At 36.8% G+C, this 22,851-nt stretch overlaps 1 protein-coding gene across 1 annotated transcript in view; it reads right to left on the bottom strand.

The window, feature by feature from the left end:
• SEMA3E (semaphorin 3E) overlaps positions 1-20,288 on the bottom strand; it is a 143,151-nt gene extending 122,863 nt beyond the window's left edge. The window contains exon 1 of the mRNA XM_059816240.1: positions 20,159-20,288. Coding sequence (XP_059672223.1) covers positions 20,159-20,273 — 115 coding nt within the window. The 5' untranslated portion in view covers positions 20,274-20,288. The remainder of the gene's footprint in view (positions 1-20,158) is intronic.
• Positions 20,289-22,851: the final 2,563 nt, after the last annotated feature.

The raw sequence follows: 22,851 nt of genomic DNA, 5'->3' as shown, positions 1-22,851 counted from the left end.
CACGAGTCTGGTTGTAGCATGTGGGTGATGGGAGTATGTAGAGGCACAAAGCCTACTGAAGTAATTTTAAGAAACCATGCCAGATGAAATGTGTCACAGTGGCACAGCCTTACCCAATTTCTAGTACATTAATCGGTACTGTCCTGAATCAAACTCTAGTGTTTTTGTAAGAAGTAGTTAGTTTTGGTGGGTTTTGGGTTTGGTGGGGTTTTTTTTTTGGGGGGGGGGGGCGCAGCACAGGGAATGACTTTCTCCCTTTCATTTCCTCCTGGCCCCCTGAAATTGTCTCAGAGGATGCTCACAGCCTATTTATTTTCCAGTTTAGATGCAGCCACAGATTCTAATTGCACATAACTATCAGGAGATAGGGATAGCTAATATGGAAAAGACTCTAGAATCATAAACAACAAGAAAATGGGTGTGGATTCGCAAAAACCCAGAAAAATTACTAGTCATACTATTTTATGAATCAGAAGGGAATAGTCTGCCTGAATATTAGTAATCACCATGGCCTAAACTCAGCTTTACTTCCCAAACTGTAAAAATTCATCAGCATACTGCTAACACCTTGAGGAGATTTAGTTAGCTATGAACAGAAAGAAAGAAGTAACGTTTGAAAGGATCACACATCTTCATTACACTGTTAATTTGGCTTTTACATGGTTCTCATTCATACAAGAAACCTGAGGCCAAGTTTAGGACTACTTCAAATAAAGTGAAAAGCCCAGCTTGGGCTTGTGAGCTAGTTGTGTCCTGATTTTGCAGTGAGGATGCAGTGAAAACAAAACTAATTAAGCTTCCAAAAACACAAGTTCCCTCAAAATTTGGAAAAGATCAGAAAAGCCTCAGCCAACTGAAGCATTAAAAAGTCAGAGGATATGTTCACAGAAGTCCCAAACACATGTTCAGAGGATATGCCGAACTTCAGCTTCAGCATGCGATATATAGCTCAAATCTTGTTCAACTGACCTTAGTGCATACAAAAATTAATAGAAATGTGATGCATATATAAGTCAGGAGGCCTTGTCCTTTCTCTTCACCATTTCCTATAGAATATTTTTCTAGAGTGATCTGGTCATCACCTGAAAGACAAGTCAATCTTGAAATTACATAGAATACAGTGCATTATTCATCAGATATTTCTGAATTCATTATGCATTGATTTTTACAACTCAGAACAAAATCCACATATTCTTATATCATCAGTCATCATTATAAAATCCTTATCCAAAGGAATGTATGTTTTTAACACAGAAACAGACACAAAAGGGTATTCAATTTAGAAATGCTCAGCTTGGGAAAACAAAAACATGCCACTTATTCCGTAGCTATGAATGATCTATTGTTCTGTTCAATTATGTCACTCTCTTTCCAGATTATCCAAGGACAGAAGAAAGTTTTCATCTGCCGTAAAACACACAACTTATTGCTACTGGCATTCTTTAGACTTTTTTCAAGTTGCAGTGGAAGTTTAAAGGAGCAAATGAAAAATAAAGCTGATTTCTGAAAAAAGTCGACAGCTTTGGGAACCACAAGACAAGCAATTCCACTACCAACAAACATGTTCTATTCTCAGATTAAATGCTTTAAATAACAGAAAATTTGTCAGAAAATTTTTAAGAGTTCCTCCTTGTCTAGTTAGGTTAATAGCCTTATAAGTACTACTGATCTGAAATGCGCACCAGTTAGTTATTGATATCATCTTCTGCAGTTAACCAACAATTTGATGTCCCTGTTCTTATTGCCATTGACAAATCTCAAAAATTAATGTAATGAAAATTTGGAAAGAGATATGTGGGTTATGAAGTCCAGTTCCACCTAATTAAAAGTAACCCTACAACAAGTGCATGGTTTAGGAGGACTCCCAGGAGTTACTAATATTCCAGACGTCAGTATGGGCTACAGACCACAAAACAGTTTCCAGCTTCCTATAACAATCTGAACACCACAAACAAAGCTGTTCATAAAAAATGCCAAAGGAAGGTAGTTCAAGCATATTCACAGAATCACAGAATTGCAGAATCACTAAGGTTGGAAAAGAACTGTAAGATCTCAAGTCCAACGATTAACAAAAACAAAAACAAACAAACAAACAAAAAAAAACCACACCACACACCACCATGCCCATCAAGCCACGTCCCACAATGCCACATCCACACGTTCCTTGAATACCGCCAGGGAGGGTGACTCCACCACCTCCCTGGGCAGTCCATTCCACTGTGTTACCACCCTCTCAGTAAAGAAATTTTTCCTAATATCCAGTCTGAATCTCCCCTGGCGCAACTTGAGGCCATTTCCTCTTGTCCTGTCACTAGTCACTTGGGAGAAGAGACCAACACCCACCTCTCTGCAACCCCCTTTCAGGTAGTTGTAGAGAGCGATGAGGTCTCCCCTCAGCCTCCTCTTCTCCAGGCTAAACAACCCCAGTTCCCGCAGCCGCTCCTCATCAGACTTGTGCTCCAGACCCCTCACCAGCTTCGTCGCCCTTCTCTGGACGCGCTCCAGCACCTCAATATCTTTCTTGTAGTGAGGGGCCAGTGACTCTATTAGCAGGAGTTTGTTAGATTAAAGTTACAGCTGATCTGAAGAAGTGCCAGCATCACAAAAAAAGGTGAAAATGGGGAAGAGAGGAATATAAATTTTGATACCAAATCTGGTTGTTAGTTTAATGCTGATTATGATGTCAGAAGGACATAAAAAACAGCTACCGGACAATTTCATGCCAAGACGAGCATGAAGCCTGCCTCTAGTTGTTGCCATTCTCCAGTGCTTCTTAGAAGGAAAAAAAAAAAAATAAACAAGGAGAAAAAAAATATATTAAAACTTGAATCCAAATTATCAATCAAGAGGAAAAAAACCCCTTTTTTTCACCTGCAGAAAGTAGTCTAGGGGCTGAAGCATGGGATTAGGGACATATACATAGGGTTGAAACAAAGGGTGGCCCTGTGTCTTTTTTCAAACACCACAAAATATAGAATCATAGAATCATTTAGGGTGAAAAGACCCCTAAGATCATTGTGTCCAACCATTAACCTAACACTGTCAAGTCCACCACTAAACCACGTCCCTAAGCACCACAACTACATGTCTTTTAAATACCTCCAGGGATGGTGACTCATCCACTTCCCTCGACAGCCTGTTCCAATGCTTGATAACCCTTTCGGTGAAGAAATTTTTCCTAATATCCAATCTAAACCTCCCCTGTGCAACTTGAGGATGGGTCCTCTTGTCCTATCACTTGTTACTTGGGAGAAGAGGCCAACACCCACCTCACTACCCCCTTTCAGGTAGTTGTAGAGAGTTATAAAGCTCTATTTAAGAATAACTTAATTATCTTTTGTAATCTTTCTTAAAAATCTCTACAGGGAAACAAAAGGTTTAATACTGTACAGAATGAAAATGTCTTCTAATACTGACAGTTTTTTGTCAATCAGGTTACCAGGAATACTGATATGGTACTGCTGCAGTGCTTTGCTTCAGTCATTACAGTGTCAACATCCAGCATCTTCCAATAATAAAACAACCCACTTTTGTGAACCTGCTCCTTATCTAGACTTTAAATAAAAATTACCCTAAATAAAAACTGGTAGTTTCTAGAGGTTTTAAGCATGTGCAATTAAAATATAATAACTCATTGAAATTAACTGATTTATTTTGCGCTACATTGGTTTAGTAAGTCAAAGTAAATCCTCTACCTTCAGTTGAAAATTTAACAGTTGCTTTCTGTATTCTCAAATTCATATTCAAATATAGTAAAAGGAAAGCCCACTCAAGAAAATCAGACGGGATAGAAACTCTTCTGTTTATAAAAAGTCACAGGTTTTTCTTCATCCACACCCCCAAAATTGAGCAAGAGACATATGCCACAAAAGAATGGGTAGAAACACTGTTGTAATCTACAAACAGGAATGTGTGCATAATAAATACAAGTGTTGAAACAAAGTAAATATACTCTAAAATATGAGAAATGTATTTATTTCTTAAACTGATGTCTATAGAGAACCATAAAGATATGGTACAAGTTCTACTGGAGAGACTGTTAATGACACGGTCCTGGTTGAGATCAATGAGGCCACACAAAAGAATAAAACTACATTAGAAAATGTCTTGGACATCTCTTTTGAGATGTCTGGCTATCTGGCATAATAAAGAAAACATTTAAGGAAATTCTATTTTGCCTGTTAAATGATTCCTTCTTGGAATGGCTTGTTTGGGAACATATCAAAGGAAAAGTTAGTCAAAAAATGAAAAAGAAGTTATACTTAAGACATTAAGTAATAGGGACCACATCAGAATTAAATTTAGCTCTCTTAGAGGGGGAATAATATTTAAAAAGAAAAAAAAAAAAGGAGAGAAATTACCTTATATATGAAACTTCAGAAGATATTCAAAATCAAAAACAAAATACATACAGAAGTATAATAAAAAGGACCAAAGTAATTTGAAAATTAATTTAAATCCTTGTTTTACCAGCTGGAAGTTACATAAACACACTGTACTAATCATACATATTCTGGAAAATGAATTTAAAACAAACACAAAGCAAAGCAGCATGAGTCTATATATGTTTTTTTTGAGTCAAGCAGAAACCATTTTAAAAAAAGGAACAGCCCACTGAGGCCAACAGAAGAGAACCGTCTATGACATGTGAACTGATGGGGATTTGATGCATGATCAAGTTATGATGAGATGACAAGTTAACATGCATCAGCTAACTCGTGATAACTGGGTTCCTTAGAATCAAAGTAATTTTGGCCCCAAATTACAATGATTCTGTGTAGTTGCTTTAATTTGTATTTGCTGCAGGCTGTGAATGTGCACCCAGATGCCACATGACTTGTTAAACCTTTGCAAATTGTGTGTGTTCCCGAGTCTGTGTCTGTGATTTGCAAAGCTACAGTGAAATCTGAAGAATGAGTAGTCAAACTCAAAACCAGATAAACAGTCCGCAGAAGAACGTGTGTCACCTGGGTTATCTTGCAATAAATGAGCAACTGAACATTTCCTTGCAGTTGTTCTTCACCACAACAATTTAAGCAAATACCTGTTCAAGACATACTTGTTTCAAGTAATAATGATAAGCCTCTGTCCTAGAGAAAAAGTGCCACTTAAACTCACTGATAATGTATTAAGGACTTATTAGTACTTATTGACATTTATCATAAAGCAATTTTGCCAAACGCAGGGAAAATGGGGGATCAGACTTTCCAGAAATATATGCAATATTTCAAGAAATAAATACAAAGCTCTTTCAATTTACTGTCCATTTTTTCCAATATTTGTGGGGTTTTTTTTGAAGAATTAAAAAAAATACTGTAATTTTTAAAAACTAATATTTCTGTTTTTAAAGATCTTTAGATTTCAGTACCTAGGACTTCAAAGAAAAATGCTGTACCACAATTTATTAATATAGACGTGTCAGCATTGCTAAGACAGTTCATATGAAATTTTTAAATTAAATCTTTAACTGCTAGCAAAAATAAGAATTATTGTGGAGACTAGAGTTGAAAGACAACACCTGGCGTTTCTTTTTAAAAGTGTTGCTACTGTTTCTGGGAATTGAGAGACAACAAGGCTTGTTTTAACATTCCTAAACTATCTGCAAAATTGAAGTTAATTACCAGTATCTAGATAAACATTACAAAAGAATAAATGGCAGCAGCTTAAGGAGAAATTTGGTTTCATCAGCACACTAGAATTTTTGGAATGCATTTACAGTACCATCAATAAAAGGAAAAAAGCTAATTTATCTGACTCAGTATCTCAAAGCACTTTAAATAAAATGTGGCTGTACTTAAGTACTTTGGAGGTTACTGATAAATAAATCTGCTTGTTAGCACAACATAAACCAATTTATTAATAGTTTATCACTCAGACCTGAGTGACACTACATAAGATAATACGAAGTAAACAGAGAATGCTTTTTTGTTATTACTCCTAAATTAGAATATGCTCAGAAACCCATTGATTTTATTTTTAATCTTGCTTGTATACACACTTGTCAGATGCTAGACTGATAAGCTTTTTTTTTTTTTTAACTGTTCATATTACGAAGTCTTTTAGTGAAAACTAGCTGATACTGATATAGTGGGATTGACTTTGCTTAGATAAAGCCCTGTCACACTAGGCTAGCTATCTGGTCTTCTCTAAAATTCCCAGTCCGTGCATTTTTCTAGTAAGGACTCTTTCATCTTCCACAGTCATATAGACTTTATGTGGTCTTTTTTACCATATGTTCTTTTCTTTTAACACTATATTGACCTGAGCAGTTTCCTTCATTCTTTGGCTTCTTGCTTTAATATTCTCTCTGTAGAAAGCCCCACATGTGTGTATACCTCCAAGACTTCCCTGGGAATAAGATCATGACAAAATCCTGCAGGGAAGGACTGGGATAGTAATCCTAACCCATCTGAAAGCAGGGAGTATCACAGAAAATCTCTTCCAAATACTCATTTATGCACTTTATTGGTAAAGGACAAAAAATTAAGAACCAAACCCCACATATTTATTACTTTTAATCCTTAAGAATGCAGATCTAGTGTCTTTAACTCATGTAATAAGAAAATGTCTTCAGCCTAAATTGTGCTTGGTGATCAGCTGGACTTCCTAGGAACAGCTACCTGAAACACAGGAGAAGACTGAAATTTCCCTAGGAACTATTGGAAAAGATGATTGCATTGCCACTGAATTGACCGTAGATTATCTAACTTCACTACAGAAATACCAGTTTGGAAAGACTAAAAGAGAGGATGATGATGTATCATACTAAAGATTATTTGATTCCCTTGTGATGAAAACAACAGTCTAATTTCCTAAGAAAATGATACTTTCTTGATTACTCTGCTCATTGGTGACACAATCCACTTACCAGTTTGTTTCCTATGACACATGAGATCCCTCTGACCAATTTCAAATTTCTTGGGAAAAGGGTGGAAAGTAAGGGCAGTCTAAAAAACATTAAGTTTTTCCAAGTTTCATGAAAATCAGTAGTTAAGAAATGGAAATACTCCATTACTTCCTTAACCAAAAGGGAGAACAAAGTCATTATCCAATTAATCCAATTAGCAGGCAACTGGTCAATTAGCACATGCAAACTGACTGGTCAACAAGCACATGCAGAAACAATCATACTTCTGTTACTTTTTGTCCATCTAGGTAGCCAAAAAAGAGTTCCAGCAATACTGCTGAAGCTTACATGAAGGGGAGATAGTTGCTATTACGGAGACTTTAGTGCCTGGGATACCATTATGTGCGCTGCAGTAGGAAAACATTAGGGGTGAGGAAAGGTGAGTATGACGTTGGAAAGATCAAGTGATTTGTTAAAAAGTGGAGATACTAGAAAAGTTAATGGTAAAGAGAAGATCTCAGACTGTTTCAGTAGGTGAAAGAACAGAGAAAGCCCAAGGGACATGAGGAATAAGCATATAGGAGACTAGCATACATTTCTTTCACTTTTCATGTTTATTTTCTGCTTTAATGATTGCCTCCTACTGAGGCATGTCCTTGTTAATAGTTCTTATTGCTGGTGTCATGCTGCTCAAAGATATTTCAGTCTAACTAGGCAAAACAATAGGTAGTTGGAACGAAGTTTTATTCTCACATTTAGGTTAGATAATTCTATGGGGAAAAAATTTATAAGATTTAAGAAAACTTAAATATTTGAGGATTGCAGGAGCTTGTTGAAAGTTTTTCATAAAACTTCAAAGTAAATAAAAATTTCTCAAATCTAATAGATTATTGGTGAACCAATCAGCCCAAAAGAAAAAACTCTAATTGAAAGAAAAGGAATGTAACTCTTATTTCCCAAAAGAAATATTTTAATTATAAAAGGATTTGTTTTAAAATTGCACACAGACATGTTTTTCAGGTACTATAGCTTCTGTAAGCATCATGTTAGATCTCCGGAGTTCACCATCCAAGATAGCTATCAGCAGTTGTGAAGTCTTTATTGAGGTTCATCATACTTGATGATCTTACAGGTCTTTTCCAACCTTAGTGATTCTGTGATCTACGTTTGCAGCAGGTGTGAGGTCTTTACAAGAGTAAAAATCAGTAACTGCTTAGGTTAGGAACTGACAGGTTAAAAACAAGCCTTGTCCAATCAAGAACATTAAGGTCAGCCTGAAGGCTTTCTAATCCAATTATGCAAGCTGCTCTCAGGATCAACCTCCACCCTTTAGTGCTCTCAGATGTATTTTTAAAATTCTGTAAACAATCATGTAGTGACTAAGTAGTATCAGCATTATTACAGTCCCTGTGAAAGCAACTGCAGAACTCCAAGATGCCAACAGGAACGTGTTATTACCCTGTGCTACTGTAATGCAGTTACAACCATAAGTATGGGACTCAGATGGATGCAGTAATAGCTGACCTCTACCATCAAAATTACAATGTCTGGCAAGAGCAGTCCCTACAGACTGAAGGACCAAACACTTAAAAAGAAAAACCACTGAGACAAAGTTTGCACAGAAATCCACATCTGTAGAAACTTACCATCATGTTGTGAACAGTTAAACACAGAAGCCAAACCACGCCGACAAGGTTGTAGCAGGAGTACAGTCACGGATATAATGTATGACTAATTCAGAAAAACTCTGAAGCACCTTTTCGTCATAGATTAGAAATCTACTTTCTTCGTGTTAATTTATAGTTTAGACCATTTAAAATATAAAACATGCTAAGACATGACAACTCTAACTCTCAGATATTCCCCATGGGTCCGGCAACACTCCCTGGCAATAGTATCAGATATCAGTACATGTCAATATGTCTGCTACCTTTCAACAATCCCAAGGTAGAGCATTTCTATGCTGCTATCAAATTCACAGCACACTTCAGGAGCTGTTCCACAAGAATGTATAAACATCACTTATTACTATTTTCAAATCTCCATGCTATAAGTGTTATGTTTTGTTTTACTTTTAAATTAAGAGTACAAGGAGTTTTCAACAGCCCAGAGATCTAATTTTACAGCTCAAGGGTTTTAGTGCTATTACACATTAAAGCAGTAAATGTGAAACCACAAAAAAAATCCAATCCATTAACCTGATATTATGAAGTAATTTGTTGCATTTTGTAACAAAGTAAAGGGTTGTTCCATGTCAAGGAAATTACAGAGACCACATACAGCACTTGTAACACCTATTTCACAATTCTAAATGACAAGTACCCACACATATTACAATGCTCTATAAAATCCTCAAAGAAGCATTTTCTGAAAATACCATTTTCCTTATAACAAAGGAGCATGGCAAGTTGTAAATCTCAAGGTTTTTCATAAGTGTTTTAACCAAAGAATAAAATGGGAAGTGAAATTATACACATAAATCAAAATTGTCATGTTGCTTTGTAATGCCTCAGGTATGGGCAAAATAGAACAACTTTTGTCATGATTGGTTTTAATCAATCACACTACAGGGATGGCCACAAAGAATCTGTGCCTTAGACTTTGATCTTGCAAACAAACGCCAACTTAACTTTTAATCAATGGAGTCATTTGTCTAAAGGTACACACATGATCAAGTATTTATAGAATCAAAGTTTTAGGATATGGTCTATAAGGCTGCTTTGTGCGCAGTGGAAATAACTTAAAGATCTTGTATATAACCTCTGTTTATTACTGCTTCTTGGCCAGAGAGTAGCTGAGCTCTGGCAGGCAGCTGTGAGAAGCTCACCTATTTCAATACGATAGTGCATCAGTTTAGTTTAAACTGTTCTGAAAGCTGCTTAACTTAAGTCAGCATATCATGCTTAACCTAAATCAGGATATTGTGCTTAAACAAAGTCAGCATATTGTGCACTGAAGCAGATGCAGAACACATCTGAGTCATTACTGTGGTCCAGAGATAGCTGTGTCCAGCAGCTATGGTAGCCACTTACATTGCTCAAGTCACTGCTCACTGAAGACTACACCTTCATCTTCATCTTCCAGGCCATTATTAGATCAAAGACACACTACTTAGTAATAATATCTTCACTTATACTTTATCAAGGCAATAGTGCTGCAGCTTATAAACTCTGCAGTAAGTCATTCTCCGTTAAAGGGTTTTATCCTTGGATGTGTAGCATCCTAGACCTATCATCAGACATTCATCCCAAATCCACCTCACCTACTTTTATCTGAGTGTAAGTTGGGCCTCTGGTTTAAGCTGACCATTATTCTCCTTCTATACTCAGGAGAGACAGAAATACACTTCCAAGCTAATTGCAACAACCAAATAGATCACCTCTTTCAGAAAGTAAAGTCAGGAACAAGGAATCTCCTGACAACTGTTTAATCACACAAGTTTGTGGGAGGGTTGATATTGTCCTTAGTAATAGTGAAATAAGGCCTCTGTTCTATTTTTGTATTAAATTCTACAGCTAAATATATGAAACCTTTAAGGATATTGTGCTGCATTCAAAGCTCTTGTTGGAGAACCACTCTCTACTGTAATTGCTTATTTTGTCTTCTAAATGTGAAGCATTTTATTTACAAGAATTCAAGTATTTTAGAAAGGAAATAATCCACTTCAGTGTTTGAGTGTTGACCCACAGAAGCTGCAGTCACTCAACAAGGAATACTATGGAATCAATAAAGAGCTTGGGACTGTTTACAGCCTGGGTCTGAGCTATAATAAATGCTCAACCTGCTGAATACTTTAACACCTCCTCAATAGTGTGTTTAGAAATGACTATTATCCCAGATGCATGTGTAACCTGAAAATATGCAGAAGGACATGGCCATGCCTAAGATAAGCAGAGAAGAGAAAATAATGACTTACTGCCTGTAAACACAGGCACATAAAGACAAGACATTTTTTCAGCAACAACATTAATAAGAACAAGATCTCTTAGACAGCTTACGTCTTTCTGGGCTCTCAGACAACACATATTTTCAAGCTTTGCATCACACCATTCTCAATCAACTGAGATGAAATATTTAATACATAAAGGAATGGGTTTATTTTCCTTTACTCTTGGCTTTTACCACACACCCACAGGAAAGCACTTAGCTTAATCATAAATAAAGAGTTGCAGGAGCTCATGGAATTGAGCAACACTTGCTAACCTTTAGCTTTCTGGCTGAAAAATGACCTTCATTGATGACCCCAGTGAATAGTGCTATCTGGAATAATTCCCTCACATCAAGCAACCTATTATTTTACTGTTATTAAGTTTTAGTTACACTGCTGGGAGAAACCATCTGTTAAAAGAGAAACAAGGTACTGACCCTTAGGTATTTGGGGACTGTTGTTTTCTGCAATCAGTTTAAGGCACTTTTCATTCATTTTGTACAATTTCCTTTCACCAGTGTCAGGAAGATCAGAATAAGAAAAGGCCAACATCCCTGTGATGTTTATTGCACATCAACAAATAAAAGATATATTTACAGCTGCATTCACTATTTTACTAGGCCTATTAAACAAATGTGTTGTAAGAAAAAGCCTATAAAGCAAACTTAGCAACAGAAAAAAGCCCATTGTTTGACTCCCCACAGAAGCTTCAATTGCTTCACAGTATGAAGTCAGGAATCCTTTAGATAAAAATAAACACAGCAGAAGTAGAGAACAGATACATTAAGGATGTTAAGAGGAGTGGTTTTCTTTCACTGAACACCAGTCTTCCAAGCACTGGTTCCTTGGTTTAGAGAATTATTTTGCAAATAGTTTGCAAAAAAATCCCCATCATCATATTAGAGGAATCCAGTCGAAAATCTTAAAATTTGCATGTAAACATATTTTGGGGGATTGAAAGAAAGAGAAACATAAACTTCACATGCTGCACTGAATGAGTGACTTTCCTAAAACCTGAAATTCTTCAGTACTGATGAAGTAGAAATGTTAGCACCATGATTTCGCAAGGATCATAAACATCTTTTTTTCTTAGCTGCTGCTGCCAAATCACAGTCTGAAGAGGACTATATATTGCCTGTCATCAAATCCTTATAAATAACGAACATCATCTGCTCAGGCCAAAGGGATATAAGAAGTCATCAGTGATAATTTTTTTCTTTCTCCTGTTTTTGGCTAACAGGCTTCGTTTGGTTGAGTTTGGGGTTTTTTTTTGGGTTTTTTTCCATGAATGAAATTTTTGGCCTTTTATTTCTTCTGTATTTTGACATTTAATATTCATAGGGATCCTTTGAACTGTATTGTAATAGATCACACAAAGCACAAAAATCTCATGTCTGTCATACAACCTTCCTTGACTGCAAAGATACCCTTCACAGCTAGGTCTCTGATATGAAAGCTCATATCAAGCAAGTTTAACTAAGAAAGGTAATACGATTTTAGAAGTTAGTTGTTGTATGTCTATGGCAGATTAGTCTTTGCCATTAGATTATTACAGGATTTCCTTTTTGTTGACTTTTTAACCTGCAGAAACATTAAAAATTCCATTCCTTGATACTGGAGAACTAAGTACCAGGAGTCAATCACTAACAGGCAGGTGAGTTACAGAAAGTGCTATGGCACCAAGTTTCTCCATGGAAGGCAAAGAGACAACATGATAGAGAGTATTGCTTTTTCCTGGTAAACTTCATTGATTTTTTACTGTGAAGTGTACGAGGTAAATGAATAGCATTTCCAGCAAGCAAAGGAAGTTTCAGTCTGAAACATTGCACTGTATTCAAGGACAAATCTTTGGTCATTATACGTAACTGGAAGACTCTCATTGGCTTTTAATAGGAGTTGAGCAGATTCTGATTGACAGAAGAGGTAATAAAGCATACCAAGTGCTATATTGAGACAGGGTAGCAAGACATGACATAAACAACTACCAATTATCTGCTTTCACCTGAGACTAATAAAAAGTAATTTAAAGATGAGATTCAACTTTTATTCCATCAAAAAATATTTTTCAGCTACACGAGTGATCCAAGTTTTGCAGCTATTGGCTACACACACAGTCTGTGTGTCATGCCAGGGCCAAGATGTTTGGCAGGCATTACTTTGTTGACATCTTTGTGGTTACAGACCTCCTGTACACACCTGCACAGAAACTATAAAAGGAACCTTTGACATGCCATTATATTCGGGATGGTCCTGCAAATTACAGGTAAAATAAGAATGAGCCTAGACTAGAAAAGAAACAAAGATGCATCACTAAGATGATATAGTCACCTAGAGCAGTGTAGCTAAACAGTGTATCCAGATGCCTGATTGTGATGTGCTGCAATTTACAAACTCTGTGAAAAGGTCTAGCCTCAAGAAATGTCACAGAGAAACCCTGAGGAAAAAAAACAGAGAAACCGTTCCTTGTGTTTGTAATGCTGTTTCTTAAAAAAAAATAAAAATCTCAAAAGACTTTTGCTTAGGTGATTGTTATAGGCATGAAAATCATCACAGGGTAAGGAAAACACAAATATTTAATGATACTTTATGCTTTACTCATGCTTTACATTGTTTTGGAAGGGGGAAAAAAAAGTCTTTAGAATGCCTTAAAACAGTTTGCCAAAGGGATGCAGCATGAGTGAAAGCATATCAGTTTATAGCTTCATCAAAACTAACAGAAGATGCTTAGAGGAGAAACACAGTGAAGTCAGCCTTCCATTGAATTCATTAACAAGGTGAAATCTCTCTTCCAAAATAAGAATTTGTAGCCTTGAGGATGATCAGAAGAATCAAGATCAAGAGAAAAAGGAATTTGTCAACGTGAGATGATAAAAGTGAGGAAACAATAGGTTGGTAACATTTGGTTTTGAAACTATGCTCTAAGAGAATCATGATGGTTTTATTTGTTTTAATGTACGTAGTAAACTCATCCAGTTCCTCAGACTGAATCTCGGTGATGACAATTTACATTTTTCATGAATTTAAAGATGGAGTTTATTTTAAAAACTTCTCAAATATGGTTTCTTCAAAGTTTTTTACGTCCTTTTTTACAGGAGTTTGGAATTATAACTAAGCTATGCTACAGATTTTTTATAATGCAATATTTTCATTCTTTTTCTCTTTTAACATTTTCTTTCATGTTTAATCATGAATCCTTAACTGATTATTTAAATGTCAACATTAACTAACCAACACAAAACATTTTAAATAGTACACTCAAGTTAAGAGGGCTTTTTTCTGTAAAGCAAAGATTATTATCTTTATCCCTGCAGGTTATGAATTTCTTTAAGAAATGAAGATTTTTCTAATTAATGCTGGCTTCATGCTATAACTACATCATATTTGCCTGGCTACATGAAGAAAACCAGGGCAGCAGTTTTAATAATATTTAGTATTCCCATTGCACACTTTTATAATATTTATTGGCCAAAAGCTTCTCAAAAAGCCTGAAACAGATGCTCACCCTTGCACAACATCCTGTAAATCATACAAACTGCATTAATCCTGTTTTCATTTAAGTAAAATATAATGCTTTCAGTGAAATGGTGATGAGTACAATATCTGATGAAGAGTTTAATATAGCAGATGGTGTTATCACTTTGAAAGCAGGGAGGTGGTTTCATAGAAGCAGCAGCATGCTGGATATTCTGGTCTTGTACCTTCAGATGGTACTTAGTTCTTTAAAGCAAGAGCAGGAAAGTGATTGATGTTACACAGCAAACAGTCTGCTGCTTGCATCCCCGGCGGTGGTGCTTATCGCTTCAGAGTTCTGCTACAGCAATACTTACAGAAGTCTTTGTCAACAAAATGCAGTTATGAAAGGAACTAGCATGGATTCTCTGCCAAAAAAATTCCTGTCTTGGTGAGCAAGTCCCTCTAGGATTACTTGGAAACACTACTGAACTTGCTGCCAGTCACCTCTTGTGATATGGATGAATAATAAACCTAAAGCTTGTCCTAATTGTTGGTAAAGAATCAGTTGTCTGTCCAGTGGGAGAAGGGATGCAAAAGCTCTCCTCTCTACCCCGCAGGTGGCCCAGAGATATTTGTGTATCTTCCCCTAAGACATTTCTAAGCTGACATTGAGTTCTATGTGTCCTCAAAAATTTGAGTTGGAGGAAGAGACTGCTTGTCATGTGGTTTTTCCAAACACTCATAATTCTGGTTATCAGCCCTTATACCCAAACACATTTAGACCTGGAGGCATAATACAGGATAATACAGGTCTTTAGTTCCTAAACCCTCAGAACTATACTGCTCTTTAATTCACTGTAAGAAATATCCAAACTTCAATCTGTTATATATATACATGCATATTTTATAGATACATATATATGTGTGTGTGTATGTACATACACATAATCATCTATTTATTTTTTTTTTAAATACACACTTCTCTGGACTATATGTAAGCATAGACCACAAGATAAATCCTTATTCTGGTACAAATTCAAGGTGATTTATATCTAGCACGAATTAACATCTTTCTTGAATTTGAATTTGCCTTGGTAGGAAAACTAGTCTTTCGTAGTCATTCAAAACCAAAATTCTATTACAGTGAAAGCTGTTAAAAACAGAAAACATTTTCATGCATGAAACTGAATCAGTCATGATTCAGTGTAAGGTTATGTGGCTAGTCATTAATTAGCCATGATTTATGTGGCCAGGTGATTACTAACTGAAAATACTATACTTGCATCAAATATATTTACCTACTTCAGAATTCACAAATGCCTGTCTAAAAATGCCTTACATTTTTGTTATTCAATGTAGTCATTAGTCCCTGAGTAATTTTTGCTGCCACCTAGCTAGAGAACAGACACAGTAAGGTATCTTGGATAAGCATGATGAAACTCTTAGTGTTAATTAAAATGAATACTAAATTACAGTTATCAAGAAAGTTAAGGTAGGTGTGCTGAAAGTCTGCCTCCTGCAAAAGGCAATGAAACATTTTTTCTGCTGTAACAGACCTCAGCAGCCCTAAAGGATGATTAGCCAGCCCTAACAAACCTTAATTCTCATACATTAAATGTTTTATATGACACATTCTACATATTAAAATCTGTATATGAACATGGAGAGTATCACTTTTCATCTGCAACATTTCAGCTCTCCCTTCCCTAGTCATCTGCTGCTATTGTTTGAAATAGTTATGCTTGGAGAATAAATTTTCTAATCCAGATTATTTCCTTCTAAACTCAGTCTGCTCCTTCTGCCAGCTGCAGCTTGACTCTACTACCGAAAGTAGCAAGCAGTTCCCACAGCAGGTAAAAGGGAGATATTTGGATGGATAAGGCAGGCACAACTGCTACTTAACCATACCTTTTCCAGACAAGAACAGTGTCCACTGCACAGCTACACAGCCTGAGATCAGGCGATGCCAAAATCCCTCAAGTCACTCAAGAGCAATGTAAATGGGTAAACCAGAAAACAGATCCCTCAAGATCTGCAAATCTCTGCACATAACCGACTATACCAGATCCTATTGCAGCAACAAAGTTGTACAGACCACTGGAAGGGCTCAACATCTCATTTTCATACTACGTTACCTTTGCTCTTTACCGTATTCACAAACTAGGGGGAAAAAAAACCAGTTAGAAATACACCGCAAACCGTGCGTAATGCTTGAATTATACAATTACATCCTTCATGGGCTCTTCAGGCCTACATGCTTCTAGTGTAGCTCTGTTAGGCTTATACAAATATATCCCTCCTGTCCTCTGGAAACCCAATCCATTTCAATCTGTAGTGTAAATAGTTTCTTTTTAGCATGCAGTGTGTGCTGATTTCACCTTAATTATATATTTCCCATTAGGAGAACCCGAACTGTGGGATACTGGGAAAGAATTTAGCCAGCAGCCTATAAAGAATAGGGTCTGAAGCTTGGCTTCTATTAACACCTCATTAGGCAGAGCCTGTACTGTACATAAAATGAGCTAATGATTTTTAAATGTAGTTGTCAACCTATAACTTAATAATGTAGAAACTTTATTTCTCTGTAATACTGAGTGAGCAAGAATACATTTTTATCTCTACAAATCAACATGAAGCTATTGGAGTACATTATTGCCCCAAGAAAGATCTTCACTGGTCATCGTCAAACACTGAACTTTAGCGCAACCATGCCACTAATACCACAAGTGGTACTAATTGCAGTGTAAATTTTCTGATAGACACAAGCCAATGGTTTGAGGAAAACACCTTCAAGTCCTGGATATAAATATAGTTCAGCTTACTAAAAATGAAATTAGAACCATAAAATGACTGTTAGGGGATTATAGGATTAATTTTAATCCCATATAAATGAATGACAAAATTCTCATGTTTGAGTTTACTGTGAATAAAGACCATCCTCTACCTTACCAAAAAATCACCATTACAGTTTGCATTAACTTGACAGGTTTAACAGTAGTTCAAGAATGCAGGACTTTCATTAACTCCCACTGAAGCTGAGTAAATGGCCACAGAGTCTAGCAGGGGTTGCAGAATATATGCTTTAATTGGCAAGGGGATTGTGGTATTCCTATCCATCAGGTGACCCCTCTGCGCAAAGGTTAGGACCTGATCTTGTTGCAGTGGGTTTGGAAGCATGTGTGTGCTGCAGGTGAAGCCTGGTTTGCTGTGAAAGCAAAAAATTCTCATTCACTGTCAGTTCACTACACTTTCACTGAGCATCACTTTTAAAGAAAAAAAAAGAGCATTTGTGAATTTATAAAAATGAAAGAGTCTCTGTTTCTATTTTGTGGAAGCCTTCTCTTGGCTCTTTAAAGTAATAAAATTTTAAAACAGACTAGTTTTAAATACTTCTTCCCTAACAAAAAAATCTCATGTCCATAAACCTCATCAAACTCATCATAGAAGCTTTTAGCTTACCAGTCAGCACTAGCCTACCTTGCGATGGCCTGAATCCCAGTTAACCACCAGCATCCACAGTTACAAAGGGAGGCAGTGAGCAGGCATGCTTACTTTCATGTTTCAGGGTCTTTCCAGTGAAATTTTAAACTGAATTTACAGCTAGTCCACACTGAAAATTTACACATATGGGCTTCATCATCTGTACCACACAGGAGAACTCACAGGACAGACTGGAGCAGCTTTGTAAAGAGGGTGGATGGCCGCCTCCTCGTAACTACCCCGTGCCTAGCTGGTACCCACAGCAGCCTCTCTCTGGAGTAAACACAATTAAGATGAGGGACCCTCCTGCTGTTCCTGTTTGATTAGTGAATACAGCAATGCCATTTACTCATTGTCTTCATGCTTGGTCACTACATTCTTTTGGCTGGGAGGATTGCAATAGCTGTTCCCGGGGTGCAGGCAGGTATGCCATTTCTAACCTTTGACTCGGGATATGTGGTCAGGCACTCACTGACTGCAACGCAGCTTGTAAAATCAGTCACATTTCATAAGTGTGAAAATGTGACAGGGTATTGTACAAGGCAAAATACAAGACGGTGATGTGTATGTTCATGGTAGAGAATTTACTTAGGACAGATCTTCCTGTGTCATTGGATTTGAGCGAACTGACATCAGGCAAGGGAGGTTTGGCCCTCTGTGGGAAACGGATGTTTTAAAATCTCCTTGAAAATATCAGAGTTATGATGTGTTATGGCCAAATTACTGGCTCCCTGCTGAAAATGGAAGTAGTATTCAGTGAAATGTACACTGATTCCAACCAGCAGAAAAACAATTACTTCTACAAGTGAGCACAGAAGCAGTTAATAGCTGCAGCACCATAGTGGGGAGCTTGCCAAAACTGGCAGCTAAGCCAGAGTCCTGAACCAATGTAACAGTAGGTCTGTTTGTCTCATTTACTGTGCTTTTCTCATCTCCCTTACCCCATCACAAGTGAACAGATATCAATAATAATGATAGCCTTAGTAATTATGCCTAGAAATAAATCAATGTTCAAATGCACATTTTTTTCAATAAGAGATGTGAAAGGATTATATAATCAGCATTTGTCACTCATTCCTACTGTACACTGAAACCATAGGCTAAAAAAGAAGTGCTATATATATTAAAAGGGATCATATATTTTATTTCATTGAAAGCAATTAATCGTTTGCTCACAAGACAGCTTTCCATGACAAATCTTTCTCTCTTTAAAATGTGTTTCAATGCCCTATAAAAGCAAACCCCATTTCTTACAGCTTCCTAGCAAGACATTCAGACCAATTATCCTATTCAGCTTCGCCTTTCTTTATAATTGGTAATTTAGCTTGCTATATAAAACACAATTAAACTTTGTTTAGACTAAAGCTGTCTATGCATGGAGCTGTAGCTGATGCTAATTCTTAAATCTTAGCCATACTTAAAATAGGTATTCTAACGTACTTCACACTGATGCAGCTTAGTTATCACTTTCATAACCACAGAAATGTTCTTGAGTAAATTAGCATTTGCTCGTTCCCAACTATGTCAGCAAAAAGGCATTTTCTTTTCAGCTTTGCATAAGAGGTAATATCAAAACGTTACTGATTGGCCAATCATCAATTCATCTTGCACACTTACATTTTTTCACTCCTACTGCAATAACTGCCTGTCATATATTTCTAAGTACATAATCTACAAATGTATGTACTGCTGCAGAGAACTGAAATGTCATGGTTGTGCAGAGGTATTTTTATACATACAGGATTAAAACCAAATCATAGGGAAGAGTTCAAATCACATACAACCCATGAACAAGGAGACACTCTGAAGGAGCTAAGGAAGAATGGTTCAGGCTTCAGGTAAACTGAAACTTAATCTAAAAAACCCCAAAACTATAAGCACTTTTTTTCTCTGGGTAACTCAGTTAAACTGCAAGCAGACTTACGTTGGCAGTTAGTCATTTTAATTATAGTGTGATGACACTTGCTAGTTTAGAAAATGAATCATATGGTTGCACAGGAATTCAGACTTTTTGCCTTAGCTATATTTGTAGATAGATAGAATTCTAAAAGTGAAACAGGCATTTAATTGTTTAAGGGTTACTTGATGCATAAGAATATATTTATTCAGCAATAATTTCAGGTTATCTTCTCCATTTCTCTTATTAGAGACCAGACATCCTTCTTACAGCATGGAGGTTAAGATAGAATGACAAGTAAATCTAACACACTTTCAGGTAGAAGAGTATTTCAGTAGCCTAAAATCATCACTGTAAGTGCCTTAAATCTTCCTGAATTCAGTAAACTTAATTATGGATGCAGTTTAGTACAAGGAAACAATTCACAAGATTTCCAAATAGGAACATTTTACTCTGGCAAAGGACCATAATTTAACCCCGATGCGATACTTGCAGTGAAGTCAATGAACTTGTATTAGCATAAAGTCTTTAAAAACCTGACACACTGACCTACCTTTATGTGACAGACGTAACCTTGGCTGCCTCGTATCTGTTGCATGACATCCAGTCGGTAATTCTAGCAACATGCCATATAGTGCCAGCATTAAAAGGTCCTGGGCAGATGCCATTCTGCCCAAGATCAAATTCTTGCGCTCTTCACTTAACTGCTGCTGTTTGTTTGTTGTTTTGGTGTGGGATTTTAAGGCTCCAAGTTCCACTTCTACTTTCCCAGTGCAGTTAGATCTCTCTCTTTGGTCAGTTTGTGGGGTATCTCTATGGGAAATTCAACGTTCATCAGAGAAGCACACAGCCTCAGCTAGCCATTTGTCAAGCTGTGCAAATGTCATGTAAAAATATTCCTTCCCTAGGACAATTGTTTATAAAGTGAGAGGACATTCCAAGGCGTTACTCTGCAGTGTTGTGTCTTGAGCTCTCTTTAGTAACTCTGCCAGTGGATTCAGGAAGAAGCTGTATTTTCAGTCCCTCCTGCAAGGCAATTCATTCAGAGAAGGAGGGAGGAAAAAAAAAAAAAAAAGAAGAAAGCACCCTCCTCCTTGGTGCTCTTCAGAACTCAGCCCCTTGCTCTGACTTGCCAAACAGCTAGTTTTAATTCACCTTTCACCTTTGCTAATTAAAAACAAGAAGTGCCATTCCCTCCTGGAGTTGCAGGATCCACCCAGCGGGGAAGCCGGGCTGTCAGGCTGCTGTATTTACTGAGAAAGTTCAGGGAGGGTTGAGGCAATGTACAGTACTAGCTGCTTCTAGGAAGCGTTTTAATCCACGTGCCGTGCACTGATTCCTCAATTGCTTCGTGGTTTCACATTGTAAAGTATCGGGAGGAGGGTCAGAATTCCTCCCGTCCCTCCCTTTCAAAAAGTCATTTCAGCTTTTGTTCCCAGCTCAGTTTTAGAGGAGGATTAACCCTTGAATTAACTATTTAAGTACATTATCACTTAGAGTTATTAAACAGCATGCTACTAAGTGGATAAGAATAAAAAGATTCCAATTGCATATCCTTTCTTACTTTAAAGGAAAAGGTTTAGCTTTCATGATTTTTTTTTTTTTAAATGTGTGTTGTCCCCATTACATTTTAAATGTCTGTAAGTCTGGAATCTTAGGTCATCTATACATGTCATTAAAATTACTTATCTGACTCTAGGATTTGTATTAAAAAAAAAAAAAAAAGCCAGAGCAGAGAGCTGTGGTAGCGTGATAAACAGCATCAGATTTACAAGTGTCAAGCAGCTACCTCTTACATTGCAGCTAACAAATACCAGAAAACTTCATCTCTTTTTCATGTCATTTGTAACTTAAAAATATACCCGTGGCAAGAACTCAATTTTTATAAATCAAGACTATAGATCTATGTCTGGAATATATTAATTAAGGAATAAAGGTATCTGTAACTAAGATCTCATGCACAGAATAATTTAGAATTTTGTGAGTGCATTTTAGTCATTTACAATTGCACTTTTTTTAACGGGATGGACCATTAAAAGCATGTTAAGTCTTAATACTTCTCATTGTTTTATAGAGAAAAAGGATCACAAAGAAAGGAAAATGAAAACTCATATATGGATTTGACAATAATGCACTCAAACAAATTTGGTAGCCAACAAAAGATAATGATATCTGGAGAGAAAGATTTAATACGAAATTTCTGTATGCCAGCAAACTGAAAAGAACCCGGTACAATAATATAGTGAAATACTAATAATTGTAATAGCAGGATACACGGATAGGAGAAGATAGATCTGTCCAAGAAGAATAAAAAATATGAACTACTAGGAAAAAAAATGCTACTTTGGTGAAAAGACAGAAGTAAATCATGAGAGTGCCCAAGGACTCCTGGAGGCTGTATGATCAGGAACAAGGAGGTGGTCATGTCTACCTGTTAGTTCCCCAACAGCAGGTCACATATACACATACCTGGGCTTGCTTTAAATCAGCCAGAAGCTGTGCCAACAGCAGTTAAACCACAGGAGCAAGAGCTAAATCACACAGCTGTTTGCTCCATTTCTTGCACACAACTGCAGGTTGCACTCAATTTTGTGCTGCTGTGCCAGCTCTCTGGCAGTAAGCAGCTCAGCATGGGTACTTGAGACACTGTCAGTAGAGAAGGCAATGCAGGCTCTGCCTCCAAGCACTCACCTCAGCATGGATGAGTTTATCACCCACCCAATGGGATGATTATTACCGGCACCTTTCTGTAGTACTGAGGCATACAAATGTTTTGTGTTTGACCATTAAAATCTGCTGTAAATGAGCATGATCTTGTGCCTGTTGAGGTTAGTGAAGACTGTCTGAAAATTTTCATTTGTCTTTGGATGTGATTCTGTGAGTCCTTATTGACATATTTGCATTTTTCCTCAAAAAAAAGGATTCAATTAATAGAATTCTCAAAGACTCATTCTTTCTCAAAATAAGTCTACAAAATTTAAACATTGCCAGTTCTGAGATAGCCCAAATGGAAGGATCCTGATATGGAAAACTTAACACTCCTTCTAATTTAACGTATGTATTTTCAAAAAGGACCCAAAAATCCAAATGTGAGCAGACAGTATGAAAACTAAAACCATATTCAGTGAATAAAGCAAACATTAGTGCAAACGCCCAAATCCTGCTTCTCTCTAGAACCCCTCTCCAAGCTGTAGTAGGGTGTTGTTCTATTAATTTTCTCAGGCTGCAGCTAATACTGTAGATGCT

This window comes from Gavia stellata, chromosome 4 (assembly GCF_030936135.1).
Source record: "Gavia stellata isolate bGavSte3 chromosome 4, bGavSte3.hap2, whole genome shotgun sequence".
NCBI lineage: Eukaryota > Metazoa > Chordata > Aves > Gaviiformes > Gaviidae > Gavia > Gavia stellata.
Note: the sequence above shows the minus strand (reverse complement) of the source record. Positions and strands in the feature narration are given on the sequence as shown.